The sequence below is a fragment of the Psittacula echo genome (genome assembly GCF_963264785.1).
Source record: "Psittacula echo genome assembly, chromosome: 4".
NCBI lineage: Eukaryota > Metazoa > Chordata > Aves > Psittaciformes > Psittacidae > Psittacula > Psittacula echo.
The window spans coordinates 12,012,433-12,037,775 of NC_137738.1; the positions used below are offsets into that span (position 1 = coordinate 12,012,433).

At 39.0% G+C, this 25,343-nt stretch overlaps 1 protein-coding gene across 3 annotated transcripts; it reads left to right on the forward strand.

Moving 5' to 3' along the window:
- On the forward strand, nucleotides 1-24,362 carry LBR (lamin B receptor). 3 transcript variants are annotated; one of them, XM_080616331.1, is made up of 14 exons: nucleotides 4-75; nucleotides 7,481-7,661; nucleotides 9,757-9,951; nucleotides 11,428-11,511; nucleotides 12,272-12,473; nucleotides 13,059-13,255; nucleotides 14,028-14,082; nucleotides 15,623-15,817; nucleotides 17,116-17,219; nucleotides 19,380-19,505; nucleotides 19,602-19,770; nucleotides 20,851-20,931; nucleotides 21,031-21,153; nucleotides 21,883-24,362. In XM_080616331.1, the coding sequence occupies exons 1-14, from the start codon at nucleotides 11-13 to the stop codon at nucleotides 22,041-22,043; spliced, it is 1,938 nt and encodes a 645-aa protein (XP_080472457.1). In that variant the 5' UTR covers nucleotides 4-10; the 3' UTR covers nucleotides 22,044-24,362. The 3 variants fall into 3 exon arrangements, with proteins under 3 accessions (XP_080472455.1, XP_080472457.1, XP_080472456.1); XM_080616329.1 differs by having other exon boundaries at nucleotides 1-75; nucleotides 20,851-21,153; XM_080616330.1 differs by lacking the exon at nucleotides 4-75 and adding an exon at nucleotides 4,893-5,169 and having other exon boundaries at nucleotides 20,851-21,153.
- The last annotated feature ends 981 nt before the right edge of the window (nucleotides 24,363-25,343 follow it).

A 25,343-nucleotide genomic window follows, 5' to 3' on the forward strand; every position in this document is an offset into this window, starting at 1 on the left:
TGTGCTGGACATGAGGATTGAGGCCAGGCTTCTCCCTTCATCCAGGGCAGGCTGTCACACAGGAACCAGGGAAAGGTATGTTCTCTCCCTCCCATCCTGCGGAGATCCCAGATGGCTGCAGTGTCAGCTCAAGTCACTCCCTGCTCGGTAACCTCCTTCTGAAGCCTAGAGGATACTGGTTGAAAAGCCAGAAGCCTTCTGTGAAAGTACTTGTGAGTCATGGGGTGTCTGGGAGGTGAGAGTGGCTTGTCTCTGTGTTTTAAAGTAATGAAGTTTTCTATCTTTCTCTAGAATTAAAACCACTTTGTGTTTAAATATTTACAGTTCTTTCATGCACATACCTCTGACACATCTTACAGCTACTCGGGAATACCGTAGTGTGTGTTTTCCGTGAGCCTTCAGGAAAGTGACTGTTTTAAAGGCTTACTGCTGGAGTAATGTAACAGTTGTGCTATAGAAATAGGGAGGTAAGCAGCCCAGCAGAAGACACAGTAGCCAAAACTCTTATCTCAAGACCCATTTCTTAGAGAATTGCATCAACTTCCCTTAGTCAATAATGAGTCTTATTTATAAATTCACATACAATACAGAAAAGGAAGCTTGTTGCACGATTGTGGAGATCAAAGTTTCAATGTGTTTTTTTTTCCTCCTCCTGTTTAGAGAACTGACGTCCCTGGCATGTGCCTGTGTCCCTCTCCTTCTTGCTGAGCCCAGCACGGTTGATAGCCTTGGACATTATTTTAAAGCTGTTTCTAAAGATAAACACTTTGCAAAAGATCCCAGAATGCAAGTGCTCAACAGAACTCACCCAGGGCCACACTGTTTGTTAGCAGCCTGCTCTTTTACACAGGGTTGTAAGTTCCAGTTTCATGTGTCGTAAACTAATATATAATTAGAAACTTCTATAGTCAGGGATGGAATCTCAGCCTTACTGAGGGCTGTATAAACAAAACCTCTGTACCAGAGGTTAATCCCAAATCTCCTGCTCCTTTTTAAAGAACCATTCTATTGCTGCAAAAATATGAATAAAATTACATATACTAATCAAAACAGTCCCCAATGTGCCTGAGCACACTCACATTCTTTAATCTTAACAACAGCTTTAAGAAGGCGATTGTCCTCTCTTTTTCAACAGCAGTTTGAGAAGCAGAGATGGTTTTTGTCAGTAAGCAGAATTCAATGTGTCTTCTCTCCCAGGTTATGCTGTGATCCAAAATAGACAACACATGTGGTCATCACCATCTACTTGGCTACAGCAGTGTCCTGAAGGCAGCTGCCAGCCAGGAGGTTTCTTCTGCTCATGCAAACAGTAGAGGTATTTTCACTAGACAGGCTAGGATGCTTTGACCATATATAATACTAGAAAGAAGATGAAAGAGAAAGCATATAGTGTGTGTATATATACTATAATTCGCATATTATATGCATATATTGTATGTACGTATAGTTACATATATATAAATATATGTTTGGGTTTTTTTAACAGAGTATGAAACCCTCACCTTACTGTGAGTCTTAGGGGTGTTTTCTTCCACAGAAGCAAAGGGCTAATCAGGAGAGGAAATAGAAGCGGATTACCCCACCCACCTCCAAAGCCTGTGCTAAAGCCATTTATCACAACAGGTCTCAACCTTCTTGGGTTGGCAGCTTTATAGGAGGACTCATTTGTGCAACCTTCTCATGGCACCTACAAAAAACAATGGTAAAATAGCCCCAAAGTAACAATAACACTTGTCTTAAGCACACAGATGGTTAGTTATGGTCTGCATACATGGGAATTCCCTGACAGCTAAGCTGTGGGACTGGGAAAGATCCACTTTTACCAGAAATGTAAGTATTTAGAGAGCTAAACAAATTCAGGGGAGTTTGTGAACAGCTCTTACTGCTGCAGTGTGTTATGGTTGTGTTTCCTGAATATTGGTTTGGTGAATTTAACATGGGTTTAGTTCTGTGAAAGAGAAAAAACCAAAATCTGCATCTTATTACATTGAAAGAGATAAGTAGATGGACAGAAACAGTATAAAAATGAACGTAAGAACTTTATTTTTCTGGTCAATGGACCTTTAGTGATTATTTTGGTCTTCAAACTCTATTGGAATGAGAATGCTGCTGAGATGAGTCTTATTTTATTTGGCAGCCACAAACATTTGCATGTAAAATGAGAACTAGGAAGGGAAAAAAGGCAAGATAGGCATTGAATATGCAAACATTATTGTGTAACAATGAAAAGTAAAGGTCAAAGGTTTTATAGTAAAAGAGAATGTTTCAGGAAGTGTTTACACATTAATTAACTAATTAAAAGAAGACAAGTTAGATATATCTTGCATTTAGTTCTGTAGACTTTACTTATACAAGGGCTCTCCTGTGAGTCCTGAGTTTTCATACAACATTGAGAAAGCATAATACAGTTATGAGACTATGGGTGTATTACCTTAAATATCAGTACAAACAGTAATAACAGTAATTCATAGTATCACAGGCAGCATTGACCTGGTTAGTAACAGTTGAGGGGACTGAAATGGTCACCTATTCTGAACTGTAAGGCTTAGAATATTAACTCTAACCAATATCCCAGTGTTTTTACAAGTATCTTTTATTAAATTAAAGATAACTTACTATCTGGGGATACTAAATGCAGTGCCTCCAGTCTTGGAGGGCTTCATCATTTGGAGAAAGGTCCTTCTTAAAGCCAACCTGTTCTCCAAAGGCCAGGCAGTGACAGCACTGAGATTTTACAGAGTACAGATAATATTAAATTTCCACATAGCCAACTACTTCATAGTTTCTCTTAAACTCAAGCAGTTTCTACTGCCAAGTGTGTGTCCTGAAGAGACATGAGAATCTTGGCTCTGAAGCAATTTCTCCTGGTCCTTGCTGGAGGAGAGTAAAATAATCCCATTTTTGGTTATCAGTATTGTTTTCCACCATTCTCCTGAGCCTTGTCACAGTTAACACCCACTGCCCAGTACTTTTTGCATGGCTTCTTCCCAAACTCCTGCACCTTTTTCTGCCTCCAGCTGAAGAGTATTTCAGAGGCAAGAATTAGAGCAGGAAAGGAGGCAGGCAGCCTTGGTGGGACCAGCTCCAGCACCAGAGCCCTCTGTGATTCTTACTGGAATCAAAAGGAGAGTCAAGGGTTGAATTTTGAAAGATCAGCATCTTATGGGGACATGAGGGCAGTGTTCTCAGGTAGATGTGATATTGTAGTGCTTAATATTTGTTGATAAATGAAGTAAAATGTTGTTAATGGCCCAAGAGCTTTCCAACCCAGGTTTATTAAACAATCCCCAAAACAACCCATTACTCTGAAGGCATGCTTGTTCTCTAAATGAGATTACAACTGAAAACCTTCATATTTAAGCATATTAATTGTAGGCCTCTGTTGCCAACAGAATGAAGCAGGCTAATTCCAAGTAGTAGCTGCTGTAATTAAGACAGCTACAGAAAACAGCCCTTAACATCATAATTGTAAACTCTGCAATAGTAATAAAGCACAAATCTTAGTTGGCACCAAAAACATTCATTATCTGAAGCCAGAAATGAAGCTTCAGTTGCATTCTTTTGCATAGCAAGTTATCAAATGTTATTCAGATAAAATCTGATTGCCTTAATGCAACTGAAATACAAATTTATTCTGTGTTTATTTAAATCATGCTTAAACACGACTCTGGTTTGACTGAGTAACTGTTAATCTCATTTAGATGCCTCCTATCGTACCATGTAGTGAAAAGCATAACGAATGCCCAAGAAAATACAACTTGACCTATTTGGTATAAAAAAGGGGGGATACAAAATGAATTGCCTGCGAAAATTAGAAAGTTTAAGGCCAAACTAGGCAGAATAAGTAAAATCTATTTATTTTTCTTTTTACCAATTCATGTGTGAAGGCCCATTTCCTGCATTCATTTACATAGGTAAGAAGCTTGCCATGCTCTTAATCCAAGCATTATAGCTAGAAATGTAAAATAATAAACCCCCAAAACCAACTTTGGGATGAGTTAAGGCCATGGTTACCACAGATCTTTATTTGTGTCCGTCCGTTTTTGGTTGTGGGGTATGGGTGGTGGTTTTTTGCTTTGTGGTGAAGTTACTGTTGGTTTTAATCTAAGGTTTTTGCTGTGTCTATGTCATCTTGCCAGTCCTCTGTATTGGGCCACAGTGGTCTTTGGGGGAATTTTCCTTGATTTGGGAAGCTTTATTAGGCCTGAATGAGAGTTCTCAACCTTATGTGTCTGAATTTAGGCTGTTTTGGTTGTCAACCAAATGTATCTGAATTTAGGCTGTTTTGGAGATCTATCAATGTTGTACAAACACAACCCTTAAACTCACGCTTAAACGCTTTAATCGCTTTTAAGATGCAAACGCTTGAAACAACCGATTCTACATTAAACCTCACTGTGTGTGACAACTCGTTAACCTTTTCACAACCTACTGTTCTGCCTGCTGAAGCATTTCTTAGACTTCCTGATTTCAAAACCTGCCAGGAACTTGAATACCCCTTTCTGGAAAAGGTGCCTCAAAAAGACACTGGTAACCACACACTGCTTATTTTTTTCCTCTTTTTTATTTCTCTTTTGGACAGAGCGAGCGTTTTACCACAGTTCAGCCTCGCAGGGTGCTGGAGCTGCCCCCAGTTGTACAGCCAGTGCACGAGCACTGGCAGTCTCCCCGCCTGAACCAGCGCTTGAGGCCGCAATACCCCGAGCGCTCCGTATGTAACAGCCCCGGTTTTGTTTACCGCCCCGCGGCGGGGCCTCTGCAGCGCAGGCGGCCTGGGGCGGTCCCAGCCGCCACGATGGCGACCGCGATCTCTCCTCCCGCCGTTCCTCCCTAGTGCTCCCCCCCTCGCACCCGTTATCGCTCCCCTCACCACCGCGAGAGGGCCAGGCCACCCCGCTCGTCGCCTCACCGGGGCGGGAGACCGGCACGCCACAGGCGGGAGGACCGCGCCATCGCGCGGCAGCCAATAGCGTGCGGCCACCCACGATTCAAACGGCGCGTCGTGGCCAATAGGAGCGGTTGGCGGGCGGGAAGAGGCGGGGCGAGGGGGCGGACCGTTTTGCCGCCGTAACCGTCGCTCAGGGCGGTTGTTCCCCTCGGTGGAGAGTGTCCGGCTGCCGCTGCTCCGCGGAAGCGCTTCCTGCCCTGCCCGGTGCGGGCGGGCGCCAGGTAAGGGGATGGCGGCACCGGGGCGGGCGCAGGCCGGGACCCACCCTCCATCCTCTGCTTTCCCGGGGGGAAGCGCTGCGGCCAATCGCCTCAACAGCCTCTCTCCGCCCCCACGCGCTGGCGCCGGGCCGCGGCCTCGCTCAAGCCTTTCTCCCGGTGGGCGGACGAGCCGCGCCCTTTCCCGCTGCCCGGCCCGTCCGCTCTGGCCCTAGGGGTAGCGGGGTTTGTCTCCCCGCTTTGTTCGGGACGCCGCTGTTCTTTGCAGTGGCACTGCGTCGCCGGGCCTGGCTTGGAGGAAGGCCGCGGCCTGCTGGTGAGGCAGGCGTGCGCCGTGGGAGAGGGGCCGCCCGGTCTGGCCTGGCCTGGCCCAGCGCGGCCCCTCCCTTCCCCCACCACCGAGGCTCCGCGCCAGGCCGGGGTCGGGCGCGCGGGCGGGGCGGGGCTGGGAGCCGAGCCTCCCCCCGTTCTGCACGTGTGTCCCTTCCTGTCAACACCGCCGTGGCCCTGTGTGGGGAGTTCAGGTTCCTGGCGCGCTTCGTCCGCTTTCGGTGCTCCTGCTGAAAGCCTTTTTAGAGGGGAAATCCCTCTTTTCCCTATCTGAGGATTGGCAGAGTTTTGTTTTGTTTTATCTTGGGTTGCGTTTGTTCTGGTGTTTCGTGGTGAGGCTAATTCGGCTCTTTAGTCGAGCCAAGCTTGGAACACAGTGGTAGATGCCTCCACCATTATAGTGGTAGAGGTAGAAATGTGGAATGGTAATCCTGAAAAGGGCCTGCACAGACCAGTCTCCTGTGGAATTCAGCGTTAATGGTGAATACCGGTGAATTGAATCTAACTCTCTGTGTAGGCAGCTGTGTCTTGTGAGCCTTGATTGCCAATGTTTCCTTTGGTTTACTGCATTTCTTTTCTTGCCTTTAGCTGGCTCCCTTCTCTGACATACACAAGTTTATATCTACCAGTGGTGGGATGTCAGAACTGGAAAGTAGAATTACTGGATATTTACGAACTTTGCTCTTCTAAGAGGGGGAAACTTTAGTGTCTTTTTTTATTTCTCCTTTAAACTTGTGACGATGTGGTGTGATCTTCTAGTGACTGCAAGCTAGCAGTCTTTTTCTTCGTACTTTCTTGACAGAAGTGAAATGTCTTTCCACATACCTAGTGAGAGGGTCATTAAGAAAGACCAGAAATGAATGTATGGGGCAATATGTTTCTCTTCCATGTTTCTCTTTAATTGCTTTGTTCTTGGTTGAGTCAGCAGTAACTTTTTTTCTTGACCAGCTTTTAAGCTCCAAGGAGTTTTGAGTTAAATACATTGGCTTGGTATTGGATCTAAAATCCTCTTGAGCTATTTCCTTGGATTTCCTAAAGGGAAGTCATAATGGTGCAGAAAACACAAATTTCAACTTGGGAGTAAGTGAATATACTTGTAATCGGGTGTCTGTACAGTACAGAGTTCATTGGTTGAAATAATTTTCTTTGGAGGTTGCTTGGATATGTATTATGAAGCCCTGTAAATTAAAAAGCTTGTGTATGGCAACCGTGAACATTGGGCTGATGCCAGCTGAGACCCAGAAAATTATCAGGGGTGTGTGTACAGCTTGAAAGAGAATAAATTAAAAATGTAATTAAAAAGGCACAGTTTAGAAAAGATCTTTATTTTTCTTGATGCCAGTAATGGATTTTGTTATCTGAACAGATTAAGGCTGCCTTTAAAAGGTGTAGCCTTTTGAAGTGGGATTCAGGGAATGAGGAATGCCTCACAGGAGGCACAAGGGTGCGGAACAAGGTGGTAATTCTTGATAGGTTAAGAAGTGATATTTGCCATTTTTAGTGTTTACTGATCGATCTCCTTATTAAACTTCAAGGAAAAGAAAGAAAAATAAATAGGTCTTCCAACCAATAAGATTGTTCATTACTTTGAATCACATTCTAGCATTTCCAGTTGCTTAAATTCATTTATTATTTTGGAATTTCATATCATTGATATCTGTAATGTGGCTGTGTGTATTGAATAGATTGAGTACTTCTTATCTTAACATTTAGAAATCATCGCTTCAGTCATTCTTTTAGAACCCCAGGAAAACAGGATTAGAGGATACGTAGATATCATCCCATTTACTTTTACCCCTCTAGATTACATAACTGCATTTTGTAATTGTGGCCAAATACACATTTTGCCTACTTTGATGGGCTCTGATGGAGATTGTATATCATAGTTGAATACAGGTCTAGATGTACTACTAATACATTTGAATGTTTCTTTCATAACAACTGAAGTTCAGCTGTCATATGTATTGATTTACTTCTTTTCTAGGGATTCCTTTTGGAAAATGCCAAACCGGAGGTTTGCAGATGGCGAGGTGGTGATGGGCCGTTGGCCAGGAAGTGTCCTGTACTATGAAGTACAAGTGACTAGTTATGATGATGTTTCTCATCTTTATACTGTGAAGTACAAAGATGGGACTGAACTCGCATTGAAAGAAAGTGATATAAGAGTAAGTACACGTTTATATAATTACCAGTATTTATAACAGGAAATTATATTGATTTTTGTGATGTAGATAAAATACAACTTATAATTGAATAGTCCCTTTGCAAGTTTTCATTAACTGTCTTCAGGGAATTGGTGCTAAATAATAGCTTTTTCCTACGTGACATTTAAAGTAGAAGTCCAGAATGTTGACCCATCTTTAAAGAAGCACGATTGTTTTCTTTACAATGATCAAACAGTTATATATGTGGGGAAAAACCAAGTCAAATCCTTCAGGAGCTCTGTAGCATGATTGTTGATGAGAAATTGTTTCTGGGTAGCTTCTAAAGCCAGTAATCAGAGGGTGGTACTGATTTGACCTTTTTCCACTTACAAATAAGAAAATCTGAAAACAAATGCAAGCATGTAGTCAAGGTTCAATGTAAATATAAATAGCACGTGCTCTTTAGGTCCATACTTAAAACATCTGTGAATAGTTTGTACTGCTTGGGACTCTACAAGTTTTGCCAACTGCTCTATTTGTGACAATTTGGAATCTTTGAGAAAGGGTTGTGTCATATGTATATGAGCACATCCTTTTCTCATTATGTATCTTCATTATTTCTTTTTTTGTTACTAATAAAGGCCTTTACAAGTCAGCATGCAAGTTTCATTTCAGTTCGAAATGTGATAATGCAGGAGACAAAAAGCTATTCGAATGTTTGCTGTAGTTGATTTTTAAGGCCTGTTCCAAAGCCTGCAGAAGTTCAAAACCAACTTGTGTGCCTTTATGTGAGAGATAGTTTCACTTTTTGGTGGCAGTGTACCTGCCCTGTAATTGTCCTTTTCTTTTGGAATAGATTGTTTCTGCCTCAAGGTGGACAATCATTTTCACTGCTCTAACTTACTTACCTTCATGTTAGCAAACTCCAGCTGAGAAAATACCTTTCTTTGTTATAAAAACCATTTGTGCCTTATAGAAGTTGTGGAAAATTTACGTGGGAAAATTAGCATTATAGACTTCACAAGAGAAATAAAACAACGCTTTTTGTGAAAACTGTTTAAGAAATTAGTTGTCATGTCTAATTTAGTGATTTAGCTGACTTAGGTTTTTTTTAGTGTTGATTTGAGCTGTGTTGCCTTAAACAGATCATTGCATCTTGATATGCCAAATGTATTAATCAACCTAAGTAACTGAAATGATAACCGTTTGTCATGGTTTAAGTCCAGCCATGCAGTCTCTCTCTCATTCACCTCCTTCCTCCCCCCCCCCACACTCCCAGAGGGATGGGGAGGAGAATAAAAAAGAATATAACTCCCACGGATTGAGATAAGAGCAGTCCAGTAACTAAGGTATAACACAAAACCACTGCTGCTACCACCAATAATAATAAGGGAAATAACAAGGGGAGAGAATACAACTGCAACTGCTCACCACCCGCCGACCGATACCCAGCCTGACCAAGCAGTGATCTAGTCCTTCTGGGTAACTGCCCCCAGTTTATACACTGGGCATGACGTGCTGTGGTATGGAATACCTCTTTGGCTAGTTTAGGTCAGGTGTCCTGTCTCTGCTTCCTCCCGGCTTCCCCTTCTCCCTGGCAGAGCATGAGACTCACAAAGTCCTTGGTCAGACTGAACATTACTTAGCAACAACTAAAAACATCAGTGTTACCGGCACTGTTCCCAGGCTGAAAGTCAAAAACACAGCACTGCACCAGCTACTAAGGAGAAAAATGACTGCTACTGCTGAACCCAGGACACCTTTCCGAAAGGAATGGTTATCAATTCATTTACTTGCGGAAAAGATTAGGAGGGTAGTGCACTTAACAGCTTAATGCTCATGCAGATAGCTTACATCCATATGCTGATTTCTGTAGCTTTGACAGCAATTGTCAGCAGTTGGAGTTGAGATAGGATTGTCTGGGCATTACCAACAGAATGAGTATGCTGTAGTGGGTCTTTCTTAGCAGCCTTTGCAGAGCATCAGTAAAGGAGATAAGAGCCAGTTCTGTAGAGCTATGTGCCAGAGTCCTTATCAGGAAAAAGAACCAAGTTTCTAAAATTGTTCTTTGAAACATCTAAGATAAGATTTTGCTTTCTTCCCCTCTTTCTTTTAGTCCCAGTCAGCATTCAAGCACAGGAAGAGCCAGTCCTCTTCAAGTTCTCCCTCCAGAAGAAGTTCTAGCAGATCTAGATCTAGATCTCCTGGTCGGCCAGCAAAAGGCAGACGTCGTTCTTCTTCCCAAAGCAGAGAACATAAAGATGACAAAAAGAAAACCATTTCAGAAACCAGCTTGGCTCCACTGTCATTGGTTTGTTTGTTTGTTCTTGGGGGGGGGGGGGGATGGGGGTGTTGGATTTTCTTTAAAACAAACATTTGCTATTTGAAACATTTATGTTATACGTACTGGGTTTATTATTGTAAAAGCCAGCTGTAGATAATACTGAAGTCATTGCTAGCATATAACATATGCTCCCACTTGTGAAACAGGGCAAAAGAAGTTAGTCTCCTTTTAAGATATATTGATCAATGCATAGTAAGTATTAGAATTTGAAGTAAAATGAGTTCTGGTTTCATACACAATGTGTGAGGCTTCTGTGGGAGAATTGCTGCAGAATTCAAGTGTAAAATATATATATATGTATATATGGCCTTGTTGACTGATAGTATTGCAGAACTGTTTTCATTATAAAAACTGCCCTGTAGGGATTTGGAAGTTTATCATATATTATTATGATTATTTTTTTTCAGTTGAAATTTATTGTGTTTGTTCTTGGCCTTTTTTGTGAAGGTTCTGGTGTTTTGTAAATGCAGAATAGCAGCATTGATGTTTCTCTATTAAGAGACATTTCTTCTGCCTCTTGTGCCCTTGAGAGATAGCTTCAAGGGATACGTGTCTGAGACACAGTCCCTTGAACTGTAAATGCCTTCTGCTGACCTACTGAAAACAGATCTGTTTTAGTTAAGTTTCAAGTATGCTAGACCAGACAGTCTAAAATAAATAGATAGGTTTAGTTTAGTAAATTGCTACTACCAAAACATTATTTGACACTGAAACTGTTGTGGTTTTTGCTCTGCAATGATCTCCTTTGGGTTGTGTGACCCAGTGCGTAGCCTGTGGACCATATGCTTGTTTTAAGTAGTTTGAAGCCAGCGGATAGGCTTTACTTTGGACAAAAATGTTAAAATATCTTTGGTTTTCTCCTGGCTTCTGATTAAGGAGTACAGTTGATCAGTTGGTTGCTGTACAACTGGAATCACTTGGTCCTTTTCAACAAAGCTTAAGTTGAAAGAAAATGAGTCGTGACTTCCTAGGCATGTGTAAGGCAGACGCATTGAAAGAAGTTTTGTAAGACAGTTTATTTCTCAGAAAAAGAACTTGATGGGAAAACAAACTTTCAGTCCTGCAAAGCAATGTCATACTTGGGACACTGAAATTGCCTCTGCTTTCCTAATAGCATTATTAGTTATTTTGTATTTGGCAGTCCCTAATGCTGAGTTAAAAATAACATAGAAGCTGCATTCTGCCTTAGTGTCACTGTTAATAAGGGGGAAAAAAGGAAAATAAAATAAACCGTTTTCTTTGCTGAAATGATTTTTCCTCCCTTGTTTGTGAGCTGAAACTGTCCATACTGCAGATGGTGAAGCCAGTTGTTTTCCTGTGGAGAAAACTGGAGTAGTGGCAGTAGAAAAATGACTAGACAGTTACTGTTCATAATTATTCATTGTATACTTAATGCAGCTATTATTTTCAGAAAGCTAAAACTGTGGTTTTTCTTGTAACCAGAAACCGAGTGAGAACAACACCAGAAGGTACAATGGTGAACCTGACAGTACAGAAAAAAATGACACATCCTTCGTAATCTCAGAGGTAGGAACATTGTATTTACCCTTAGTCTGGTGTCACATTCTAACAGCTTTCTTGGATAGTCCTTAGAAAAGGGACATACATTCATCAAGGAGAAATAGAACACAGTGTAAAACTTAGAGATCAAGTAAGTTTACTGTTCAGCCAAGTGAGTTCAGGGGAGAGGGGGATGAAGTTGTCAGAGTACTGGATTTGCGTTTCTATAAAACCCTCACTGATTACTTGTGTTCATTGCCATGCTTTTCCAGTATGAATGTTTGGCCTTGGAAAGTGATTTATTAATTTATTTATGTGGTTTTTTTCTAAGCCAAGCCAGTTCTGATTGTTAGCTAATGCCCAGACTTAGAATCGTAGAATAGTTAGGGTTGGAAAGGACCTTAAGATCATCTAGTTCCAATCGCCCTGCCATGGGCAGGGACACCTCACACTAAACCGTGTCACCCAAGGCTCTGTCCAGCCTGGCCTTGAACGCCACCAGGGCTGGAGCATGAGTAGAAAGTATACTTAGAGTAGAAAAGAGAGGAGGAGGAGGGTGAAGATGGATGCCTCTATTGGAACTGCTGCTGACACATATTCATGGCCTAGGTCATCACAATGAAACTGGTTTTACCAGTCTCTTCATATAAATGTATAAACTTAAGTACTGTGTAGGAGTAGAGTACATTTTATAGTGAATAATGTCCTCTTAAATATAACACACTGGAGTACAATAGGTGATACCACTGGGGTTTTTTTTTAATGAATTCTTTTTATTCATTAACAGCAAAAGTTGAAACCAGACCTGGAAATAGCGCGTGTGCTTGAACAGTACAGCTTGCGTCCAAGAAAAGAAGAAAAGAAAAAAGAAGAGATATATTCAGAGAAAAAGATTTTTGAGACAAAAAAAGTAATTGAGAAAGCATCATTAAAAACAATTGAGAAAGCACCATCAAAAACAAAGGAGCTAGAGTTTGGAGGAAGAATTGGTATGTGTGCAGATTGTCTTAAGAGTTGAAAACTAGTACTTTTCTGGCTTTTACTTACTGACCATACAATTGTGTCAAGAACTCTTTGTCCAATGTTTGTACCCTGGATGCAGAATCTAGAGTCACTCACATGACAGTACTTTAAGTAGTCTGTGCTGGTATTGGTGGCAGTCAGGAATCGTTACTACACTTAGTTCTCTTGTGAAATAGAGTGAAGATCTTGAGCCTTCCCCTGCACAGTGGGATTTAAATATTTCCAAATTAAACTTAAGAAGTAACTAGCAAAGTTCTTACAGCTGTGAAACTCAGCAGTGAAGTAGTTTTCCTACAGTTTTATTGAACGGCTTTAAAGGGATGCAGTGGGTGTGATCCTTTGGTTGGGTTGTATGACCTCATATGAAAGTGAGAAGAATGAGTCTGTAACCCATTACATGACTCGAGGATTGCTGCAGTCTTGCTTCAGGAATAGAAAATGACCACCTCTTCTCTGTCACTAAAGTTAATACCAGTATTTATTAGTGGGACTGAAACCGTTCTTAATTTTTCTGTGTTTATCTTCTCATACTGCATGATGCTTATTTACAGGGACCTTCACGCTGATATTTTTCCTGCCTGCTACTGTACTCTACTTGCTCTTGATGTGCAAACAAGATGACCCCAGTCTTATGAACTTCCCCCCTCCTCTCCCAGCACTTGAAAGTCTTTGGGAGGCAAGGGTGTTTGGTGTTTTTCTTCTGTGGTTTTTCCTTCAAGCTCTGTTCTACTTACTGCCAATTGGAAAGGTAAGCTGTTCAGTAGCAAAGAAGTTGGGTCTTCATGGATAATTAATTAGTGTGTTAGGCTGGAAGGTAGGGTATGTTCTTAATGCAGTGAATTTGAAAGCAGATGAATTAGTTTGCCATACTAAGCTAGAATATAGCTACTGCAGATTTTTGTAAGCTTAAAATAGCACAGTTTAGGAGTTTAATGGCTGTGCATTTCACAGTCTTACAGCAGAAAGGGCGGAAGGAGTTCAAATCAGAGCATGGATAAAATCTGCCTGATAGAAACCTGAAATTCTTCTAGATTTCTGACTTTAAAATTGGCAAACTATTTGATACTCAGTTTCTTAGCGATACCCAATGTTTTGGAATGTAATCTTCACTTAGGGGAAGCTATAAATCTTTCTGGTCATATGTATATCAGGCAAATGCTCCATTTCCCTAGTTTTGTGACTTGAGGGACACTGGCAGATTCTGAAAGAACACTACAATAAATAGATCATTTAACTCATCTTGTTCTATTGCTGTACCTGTTTACAGTGGTTGGAGCTGCTCTGTTTTCTTGAGACCGGTTAGGAAGAGATTTTTTTATGTAAATGTTTCAAATAAGAACTGTTACCCTTTTGCTAGGCAGAGTATGCTTTTGAGAACAGTACCTGATTTGCAGACTTGAAAACGTCTAGCTGATTACCTTGATTAAGTATCTTTGTGGTGGAGATGTGCTTGATTAACCTCCCCTGCCAGTGTCTTCAGAAAGTACTTTATTGAAACACTGCTGTTTCATTCTTCCTAGGTTGTAGAAGGCCTGCCTCTTTCAAATGGAAGGAAACTGCAGTACCGGATAAATGGTAAGCATGTTGCCTTGCTTATTCTGAAGGTTGATATCACTGGCTGACTTGCAGTACTCTGTACCATAAAACACAAATGATGAAAGATACATTCTTTGATCAAACTAGGTATGTCTAGATGGTCCTGGATGTCTCCAATTTACAGACTAACAAGAAGTGTGCTGTAATTGATTTAATATGTTCTTATTCTTGCCTGGCAAAGAACAGTTTTGAGTCCTTATTCAGATCTGTTTTCACTTCTTATGACTAAGGCAGGTTTCTCGGTTCGGTTTAGAGTAGGGTTCAACATATTTCAGCAGTGCTGCTTTTTCAGGCTTAAATAGAAAAGTGTTCTTCGATGCCTTGCTGATATTCCAGACTGCCTATTTAATGGATAAGTCAGTTCAAGGACACTGGTGGTAGTGAATCCAGATGTTTTATTAAAAAGCTGAGTGGGGATTTCTTATAGTAGACCATTGTGTCATACACAATTTTAAAGATGGCATATGCCCTCATAGATGCAGAGTGAATTGCATCCTGTGGAGATGAGTTATGTTAAAGCTGCCTCATAACTTCGTTTGTTTTGGACCTCTGTCTTTAGTAGGGGCATACTATCAAAGGGTTTTTTCCTGTATTCTGATAAAAGGAGGAAATAAGCTATGTGATCTGGGTGTTTTAAAAAAGAAAGGAAAAAGGAAAGGGAAGAGGTCATAATCTTGCTGCTTCAAAGGCTAATTCTCAAAGCAACTTTGAAAGCCTTCTTGAGGAAAGGAAGACAACTAGTGCCAGGACAAGAGGCAATGGGCACAAAGAGGTTCCATGTGAACATCAGGAAACACTTTTTTCCAGTGAGGGTGACTGAGCACTGGCACAGGTTGCCCAGACAAGTTGTGGAGTCTCCATCCTTGGAGATATTTAAAAGCTGTGTGGACATGGTCCTGGGCTGCAGGTGACCCTCTGCAAGTAGGAGGGTTGGACTAAATAAGTTCTGGAGATCCCTTCTAACCTCAACCATTGTGACCCTGTGAAAGGGTTTGTAGAAGGTACCTAGGTGAGAGCTGGGTAAAACTGCCTGCTGGTATCTGGACATCATGCCATTCTATGTGATGCAATACACTACAAAAGTTTTGTGCTCAAGTTTTTACTTGATTATTTATTTGAAACCTTTAATTACCACTATCAAGGTATACATGAAGATAACGGTATTTTCTTCTTGAAGCTACCTACTATGCTTATCCTGTACTAGTATCAGCGTCCATTTTTCCACTACAATCTGAAATGGGATCTTACCTTGTAAAACCATGTGGTTGCACTCAGAGTGTCCCTGCCTCTTAACCCTCTTGATGAGGAGCACAGGAAATTTCAGGGCTTAGATAGAATCTCTTTGGTATATTGCTGTACCCCAGACATTTGAACCTGAAGAGCATGGGATGTGTAAGGCACTATTGGAATATCAACAAACCTTGGGAGGTGTACAAATGCAGGAATGCTTTACTGGGTAGGTTCTACTAGAGTGATTATTTTCATTTGCACTAATATGTCTTTCGTTTACATCCTTTAGGGTTTTATGCTTTTGTTTTGACTGCTGCAGCTATTGGAACTTTATTATACTTCCAATTTGAACTTCATTATCTGTATGATCACTTCCTGCAGTTTGCGGTGTCAGCTGCAGCTTTTTCTATGGTGTTGAGCATTTATCTGTATATTCGGTCCCTGAAAGCACCTGAGGAAGAACTGGCCCCAGGTGGAAATTCTGGTGAGTTAGAAATATTTTGGATCATTTTTTTCCAATTATTTGCTACAGTTTCATTTTTATAAATGAAAGGCTTAGATCTAGGGCTGATTATTATATTACTGTTGACATCTACTTGTAACTAATATAAAATGCATGCTGCATGTTTAATGGCAGGTTTTCGTTCACAATTGGATACTGTAAAATACTTAAAATTGTAGTTGGATCATCTTGAGTAGCTCACACACAACTGTTTTAGCTGCTCTAGTCCCTTAGAGAGGGGAGGACAGTTCCTTCCTTTCTGTTTTCAGCATTTGGCTGAGGCTTGTCTAGTTTGCTTCATAGTGCCCCTGCCAGTGGGCCTTCAACAGCAGGGAATGGAAAGGAGAACCAAGAGCTGTAGGTGTTCTGGCAGTGGGAAGTCAGGTACAGAACTTGAAATTATGAGGTTTAATTTTGCTGTGCACTTGTTAGTTTTTGAAAGCACCCTTTAAAAAAATCTGAATTGAATTTCCAAAAGAAATTTTGATTCAGTCCTGAGACTGCCTGCTTTAGAAAGTATCAGTTCTATGCAGAAGTTTTTGTTGGACAAAGATAGACTGACGTTAAATATTAAACAGACTGCTTTTAAAAATGGTCATAGGGTGGCTAAGAAAGGGAGTTTATGGACAGACCATTTAGTGCATTAAGATGACGTATTCAGAAGTCCGTAGTTCCTTCATCAGTGCAGCCTGTATGTGTGTGAAGGGAAATAAGTGATCATAAATTGCTTTGTCTTTGAAAATACAGTTCTAGTCTCTGTAAGTGGCTTAGTAGCATTCTGTAACCATTCTGCAAAGTGCTTGTTAACTTGGTGCAGGATATCTTGAAGTCCAGGTGTTGGATTTTCCTTCTTGTCCATCTCCTTGGTGACAGCTGTGACATTCCTTTAGATGTCACAGCTAAAGGCATTGTTGCTCTCAGAGAGGAGCGTCAAAGTAGGAAGAAAAGTAGAATTGCTTAATACCGTGAGACCATATTCATAGAAAATATGATGTGAGGTTCAGGATAAGGATGAAAAAAAAGAAGAAACAAGTGTCAAGGAGAAATAAGATTGCAGTAACTTCTAAAGTGTTTACTCCTAATAAATAAAATATATGGGCTTCTTAATAAACCATGTGGGTTGTGCTTTGTGTTTTGCATATACTCTTACATTTTTCTTGCCAATCTAAAGGATTTTTATGTATGAGAGAACTGTAATAGAAAGTAGGAATTTCTTTATGGGGAGGAGCATTGTGACAGGTAAAAAGAATAATATTGCTAACAAAGACTGTTATCTGCAGGGTATTTTGTGTATGACTTTTTTACGGGACATGAATTAAACCCTCGTATTGGCAGTTTTGATCTCAAATACTTCTGCGAGCTGCGTCCAGGATTAATTGGCTGGGTGAGTCAGTAATTGTAGTTACTTTATTCACTTAAATATTAGACAAATGGGGTGTTTATATATAGAGATATATATTCTTACATATATAAAAATAGATAAAATCTATTTTATATAAAAATAGATCATATACGTTTATATGTGTATATAGTATATATAATAATTACATATAAAACAATAAGTACATATAATATAGAAGTATAACAAAATAATTATATATTTATATCAATACAAATAAATAACACCTGAAATACACGGGTATCTATATATATATTTCATATATAAATATATATTTATAAATGTATGTATTTATAATATAGGTGAAATATATAATATATAGAGCAATATATAATTATGTCTATTATATGTAGTCTACATATAAAATATAGATATATAGATATGTATAGATATATGTTATATCTATATACAAATGGATACCTATATCTATAGTTATACAGATATCTATCTATATATATTATATAACAACTTATATCTACACATATGTAGATATCTATAGAGATATTGATATATATCTATATATTTAATTATATCTAATAATATTTATTATTAATATAGATATAAATTAGATCTGTATTTAAGTTTAGAGATGTAAAATATATATTTTTTATATAGATACATCTATGTTTTTATATATTTTTTATATAATAGATGTATAATACATATTTTTAGATATAGATAAATATCTCTAGATGTATATCTCATAATAAGCATGTCATATAATATGTACTATATAAAATTATGTAGTTTATATAGATATATCATCTATATGTAGATGATATATAACTAGATAATATATCTGATATAAAGTAAAATTCAGATTTTATCTATATAGAGATATATATTATTTATTATAAAATTCTATAATTTAGAATGCATATATTTTAGTTTAATATTAGATATAAAGATACATAGATTTTTTATATCTAAGTGTATAGATGTATATACATATATAGATATCTATATATGTGTCTAGATATCTATATAGATATATATGTGATAGATATATTCTCTGTAGATATATAGAGATATGTATGTCTATACATATTTTATATTAGATCTATAATACACATATATTTTATAATAGAGATCTATATAAAAGATAATACAAATATATATCTAGAGATATTATAGATAAAAATCTATCTATCTGTAAATATATCAATATCATATATATGTTTATATGTTCGTATTATGTTTATAATGTGTTTATATTATATGATATATATGATTATATATAATATAATATGATATTATATTATATGATATGATAATATAGATATATCTATATCAAATTTTATATTTATATTTTTTTATATTTGTCTATCATCTCTATAGAGATGTATAGATATATGTTGCCCAGGGAAGTTGTGAGTGCTCCATCCCTGGCGGTGTTCAAGGCCGGGTTGGACAGAGCCTTGGGTGACATGCTTTAGTGTGAGGTGTCCCTGCCCATGGCAGGGGGGGTTGGAACTCGATGATCTTAAGGTCCTTTCCAACCCTAACTATTCTATGATTCTATATCTATATAGAGATATGTATTTGTAATATATTTTATATCTCTGTGATATATAAATATAGTATAAATATATTTTGTAATTTTATATGTTATAATTTATGTATTTAAATATATATTTTATAAATGAGATTATAGAAAATTAAAAATGCATTTCATATTTAAGAAATGTATTAATATTATAATTTATAATAATATGGAGTATATGCACATATATTTATATAAAAAATATATTTATTTGATATAAAGAATAGACATACACATATATATACACATGCACATAGATATATGTTTGATATAAATACAGTATGTATTTATAAACAGGAAAAAATACTTAGAGTTTCATGTTGCTGCATTTTTAATGACTATTTTTATGCAGTTTAGGAAAAATTCTACATTCTAGTTTCCTTGGTTTATGGGAAATGCAAATCCTTCTTAAAGTATTCATGTGTCAAGGTTATACAGCTTCAGAAATGTAGTTGGTTGTAAACTGTGGCTTGTGAAATAAGTTATGTTTTTACAATCTAAACATAGGTCAAAACTATCTGTATTAATATGTCCTGAAGTCTAACAGAAAAGACCATTGTTCTCTACAAGGAAAACTTACAATAAAATGTTCTCTAAACTAGGTTGTTATAAACTTGGCAATGCTCTTGGCAGAGATGAAGATACACAATCAAAGCATGCCATCTCTGTCAATGATACTTGTGAACAGCTTTCAGCTTCTGTATGTGGTGGATGCTCTTTGGAATGAGGTAAATGACAATCATATTGAGCTGTTGGCATTTCTAATTATAATGTTACATGAATGAAGTCCTGTACTTTCTAAATTCCTTCCTCCTTGTTTCTAGGAAGCCGTTTTGACTACAATGGATATTACCCATGATGGATTTGGATTCATGCTTGCATTCGGAGATCTGGTGTGGGTTCCATTTGTCTACAGTCTGCAGGCCTTCTATTTAGTTGGTCATCCTACTGCAATTTCTTGGCCTGTTGCTGCTGCAATCACCGTTCTGAACGGTAAGTTATAGTAAATGCTTCTATTACCAGTAGTAACCATGTAGTACTGATTTCCTGCTTTTGAGTTGTAAGGTGAAGTTTTAGTTAAGATGCATTGATTATATTTTCTGCATTACCATAGCTGGTGGAAGCATGTCTCTGGCTACAAAGAATGTAATGAACTTTTATTAATGAAGCATAAACAAGACACCCAGTTGCGCTGTTGAGGGCCATCTTTAGATGGAGGTCATCTGGAGTTTCAGAAGTGACTCAAATGTTTTGAATGAAGTGCCTTTTAAAGTCAGCCTGTGTGACTCTTCTAAAAAGGAAGTCAATACCATGTTAGTTATGCTTTACTGAACCTAGAGTAAAAGAGATTTTTGTTGTTTGACTGTTTGCATCTTCTTCCCTGATGCCCATCATTACAGACTCATGTCAGCAGAAAGCATCTCCTTTTATCTAGCAAGTGCTTCGAGAAACAGTCTTGCCCCTTTAGGAGACCTTAAATTTCCACCAATAGGGCGTTGCAGTTTGTCGCTTTATCTAAGTAGTAAAGCTTAAAGCTTTTGTAAAAGTGTCGAAGAATTCAAACACCTGGAAAAAATACGAAGGCATACAACTTAGTATGTGCACTACTGAGAAATACAACATCTTTTCTACATTGTCAGGGGGTTTTTATTTTCTTTATCTGAATTATGTTGTGATCATGTTTTTTAATACTTGTAAATAGTTGTTCAGTCTATGGAGTAGGCACTGTAGCGAAATACTTGGGTTGCTAGTAGAGCTGTTGCAGCCCATCACTTTATGTGAATTTCAAACCCAAGTTTACATTAATAAACTATAGGTCAGACATAAAAGTAAAAGTAGAAGTAAAAATAAAGGTTCTCCAAAATCTTAAAAGTAATGTGCAAGAGCATGTAGAATGCAGGTTTCCAATAGCATTCCTGGCTTGTTGAAAGCTCTGAGAACCAGAGAGTATCAGTTACCTTTCCTAAGGAAAAGGCTTCAGTGTAATGAGAGTGGCAGAGAGTACGTGAGAGCTTTTGCTGAAGGAAAGAAAACTGGAAAATACTGAAAATGCCAGTTACTGTTTCTTTTCAGGTATTGGCTATTACATATTCCGTAGTGCAAATTCCCAGAAAAACAGTTTCCGAAGGAATCCAGCAGATCCCAAATTGGCCTGTGAGTGCATTTTGTATTCATTCAATTGCTACACAACACCTCTTTGTAGTGTTTTAAATACACATTTCAATTGTGTTGACTACAATACTCTATTCACAGATCTGAAATCTATACCCACTGCAACTGGGAAAGGGCTTCTTGTCACGGGCTGGTGGGGTTTTGTTCGTCACCCGAACTATCTCGGTGATATCATCATGGCTCTGGCGTGGTCTCTCCCCTGTGGTAAGTTCCTGAAGCTAAGATGGATTTTGTTAACAATGCTGATGTGGTTTAGCATCTGACTGGGTTTGAAATGCAAAGTGATAATTATTTGAGATGCTAAAACCTGTCATGAATTGAATGGTGAATTTCTCTTGTGTAAGCTTAATGCAACACCTCTTTTCCTTTACATCTTATACTTTATATCTAACCACAGATTTGGCATCTCCCACTATAGATTTGACTGACACTTCATCATTAAGTAACAATGGAGTTTGCTAATAAGTAGTTCCTTACATTTTTTTTAATGGCTTTGCTGAAGTGTCGTCATATCTGCTGGCTCATGTCTAGTCTTTCATCCACAAGTCAAGTAGTGTGCTTTGAGCAAAGATAGAGTTACCATCTCCAGCCAAAAACCTCGTAGGGCTTGTGTGGGGCAACTCTGTGCTTTTAGGGATTTACCTGTTTCTCTGGTTTTGATAGCTAGAGAACTTAAAATATGTGACAACTTTGGATGTGTTATGTTGGTAAATTCTGAGACTAAATTTTAAGGATTGTTTTCTGGGATTTTTGGTGGGTTGTTCTCTACATGTAAATATGTCACATTTTGCACTATCCTGTTGCGCTTTTGATGCTTTACAATACAACTATAAGATGCTTCAGCCTGTGACAAGTATGTCACCAGCTCAGTACATGTTAATAGCTAACATTTCACTGCTGTACGTAAAGAGACTTTCTCACTTTATTCTGCAGGTTTTAATCACATTTTACCATATTTCTACGTTATCTATTTCATCTGCTTGCTTGTTCATCGAGAAGCTCGTGACGAACATCATTGTAAGCAGAAATATGGCTTGGCATGGGAAAGGTATTGTCAGCGTGTACCATACCGCATATTTCCTTACATCTACTAGAGCACTCCAGATGCCCGATTTGCAAATTCCTTCTAAAGTTAGTTTCTTTGCAAATAAAAATATACCTCTTACCTTTGCACCTGGTCTGTTTGTTATTTAGGCTTTTAAAAACAAACAAACAAAGGTGACCAAACAGTGGAGTGCATCAACAGCTATTTACAAGTAATCTTAAAATGTGAGCTATGGGAACTGACTGTCTGTGACTTCAATTTTTACCAAAATTGTGAATTTTAAAAAGTCTTGGAGCCCTGATCTTTCAAGTTAAATTTTATCTAGAATCCTGCGTTTACATTTTTTATTGCATTTAATTAAGCACTGTGATGTAAAGTATATTATTTTCTTAATACAATAAATGCAGAAATTCCATCCAGTTCATTTTTTGGTGTTGCTTGTACCATCTAACTTCAGCTGTCTGACTTAGTTGCCTGAACTGAAGGAGCGGCAGGGTCTTCTTCTGGTCGGTGGAACTGGGAGCAGAGGATTTGACCCACGTGAGAGGCCTGTGCTGTTGGCAGTGCTGCCCTGCAGCCCCAGGCCAGAGCTGGCACAGCTCAGCTAGGTGCTTGTCCCTCTCCTGGCTTTTCATTAATGGGATTTTTTGGTCAGGGAGGCTCAGGTGACCCCTGCACCTGCAGGAGGGACAAAGGGGGATGGGATGGGAGTGGGAGGAGAAGGGGCACAATCATCCCCTCCCATCCCATCCCTGCATTCTTGAGGCAGTTTCAGACCACAGGGGACTCCTGGCAGCACCCCTGACACTAGAGAGAAGCCACGCTGCTGGCTCAGGCTCCTGAAGGTAGATGATACAAACACTTGTTCCAGCTGTGGGCAGAGCTGTGGAAGGGAGCAGCAAACCCTACTCCTGCATCTGGTGGTGAACACAGGGTACCAAAAGGTGCAGGAAAGAACAAAATGACCGCAGTTGGCTGCTTCTGATCTCTGTATATGTCTTAATGTACCATAGCATTTACCATGTGTGTATAATAGAGCTTCCATGTTTTTGCTGTACAGTCTTTTTGGATTTGAAAAGGCGATAGCTTTGGGGTTTTTTAGGAACAGGAGATACCAGTAACTAAATCCATTTCCTGTACTTTTTAAAAATACGCTCATTGAATAAAAAAGGTTTTGTAAATTAATGTATTAATTCTGAAACCAATTGAAATGGTCACTTAAATACTTGTATTGAAAGAGATGCTATGAAAATATAGGACATGCTCCTCAATCCAAAGTTGGGGTTTTTTTCCTTTTATTTTAATTTGGCATTGCTACCTCATATGTAGGTTTTGCCTTTTGTACTGTTGCGGATAGAGAAAATGGCTATTTTTTTGCTATTGCTATTTAAAACAACATTTTTTTACATGAGCCTGTGGTTAAACTCAACCACTTCCTAATATATTTTTGTATATATTTGACTTTTTAACTAATGTATGTGTTCTAGTTACTACTCGCCGTGTTCTCTGGCTAACTGGCTGTAAATCAGATGCCTTCGCAGTATTTACTTCATAAGTAGAATAATTTTACTGAAATCATCTTGCATTAACTAACTTTTATTGTCATCACACTGAGAGCTTTTCACAGACCTCAAACAGGAGGTTTTATAGCAAAGTGTCCAGAACCGCTTAGATAGAATCTTAACTCCAGTGCATGTACTTGTATGCTTGCAGGAAGGTTCTTAATGAATGGGAATGTTGCTGTTACTCATCAATTATTTTCAGTTCTTTTAAAATGTTGGTGTAATTGAAAACTATCACATGATTTTTTTAAATGAAAGAACCCTCTATTTTGTACACAGGCATCTTTTTAAGGAGAATTGTACATTTGAAGTGTAAATAATGTAGCTTGATTGTGACAGTTGCCTCCAAAAGTCTGTAATGGTGGTGTTGTAAGGGAAATGTTTTAAGACAAGTAAAGTACTTTGATTCCTGGTCTAAGATAGCAGTGCCTGTAACAAGAGCAAGGAGCGTTTACTCCCGTGCAGTAGCAGATTAAACTGGGATATGCTGCCCAATGGATTGATGGGAAATAACAGAGCAATCATCCAACTGCCCCAGCCTGCAGCTGGTGGTTCAAAGTGTACTGATGGGGGGGCAGTTGAACCCCTCACTCAGTAAAGCAGGAGGTGCTGCTGCCATCCCAGTTTTATCTGTTGCCACACAAGGCTGTTGAAATGTAACGTGGAGCCCTTGTCTTTCAGAAACAGATTTTGACCAATGGTAACTTCCCTCTATTTACATGCTGAGTTTTATGTGAATTTGATTTTGAAGTAATTGTTTTTACTACAAACAAGTCTATAAACTGAAATAAAGCTTTTGCTTAAAATTTAGTGCCTTTTTTTTTTCCCAGTTCGTGGTGGGGTGTAAGAAAAGATTTACCTGATAAAGTAAAGGTGTTTGCTGAAGTTCTTTTTGTATCCGTGGTTGTGGGCTGAATGTTACAAAGTGTTTGTTAGAAGCTTGTGGTGCTTCTCTTTGCCTGCCTGGGCACTAATGAAAGGAGGGCTCCATTTAAAAGGTGTTCTCTGTTTTCTTGTTTTCCTTCTGCTTCTCTATATGCAAAAGTTTATGGAGCCACCAACAGCTACCTTGGCTCATCTCTCTGGACTGAAGAAAATCAAAGCACTAAGAAGTAGGGGTAGGGAAAGCTGGCTTGGAACCTCAGTGGACAGCAACTTGTCATGTTAGGAAAAACTTATCTTTACTGGGAAAGATGATGGCTTCAGACAAATGAAAATCTCATCACTAACCGTGTCTGAGAGCTTCCAGTGTCAGAGCTGGCACAGCAGGGCCCTTGCTTGTGTGACTCCTTGACTCCATCCTTGCTCATGTGGTAGACTGATGCTGTCACACCTGGAGGTGGTGGTGCCCTGGGTCTTGAGGGGGCAAGGCTCACCCATTGCCTCCTTTTGTTCCTACATTAAAATTACCTGTAAAAAGACAGAATTAACACTTGGGTTTGCCTGGTTTTACACTGTGTTTTTTCCCCACAGCTTCTCCTGGAAACCAAAATGAAACAATTTCATGTAGTTGTGGGACAGAGCTGAAGGGTACCACGCAAGAAATCAATTTTGTGCTGATTTGACCTAATGCAAACAAGACCATAGGAAATATAACACATAACTAAATGACCACTCATGGTAATTTTGCCTCAGAAGGTTACTTACCACAGGTAATACTACACGTTTGTGTAAATTACATTTACAATGGTTCATTAAAACCTTGCCAGAAGCACAGTTCTTGCCTCCTGTGGAGCGAAAGCTGTCCCAGGGAGGGTGTGAAACCTCTCCAGTGTGGGGTTGGAGAA

Bases quoted from the DNA above. Each gene is read 5' to 3' on its own strand.
- LBR (XM_080616329.1), top strand. From the start codon at position 11: ATGAGGATTGAGGCCAGGCTTCTCCCTTCATCCAGGGCAGGCTGTCAC. The intron at 7,662-9,756 runs GTAAGTACACGT...TCTTTCTTTTAG, and splicing joins TGAAAGAAAGTGATATAAGA to TCCCAGTCAGCATTCAAGCA. The intron at 11,512-12,271 runs GTAGGAACATTG...ATTCATTAACAG, and splicing joins CATCCTTCGTAATCTCAGAG to CAAAAGTTGAAACCAGACCT.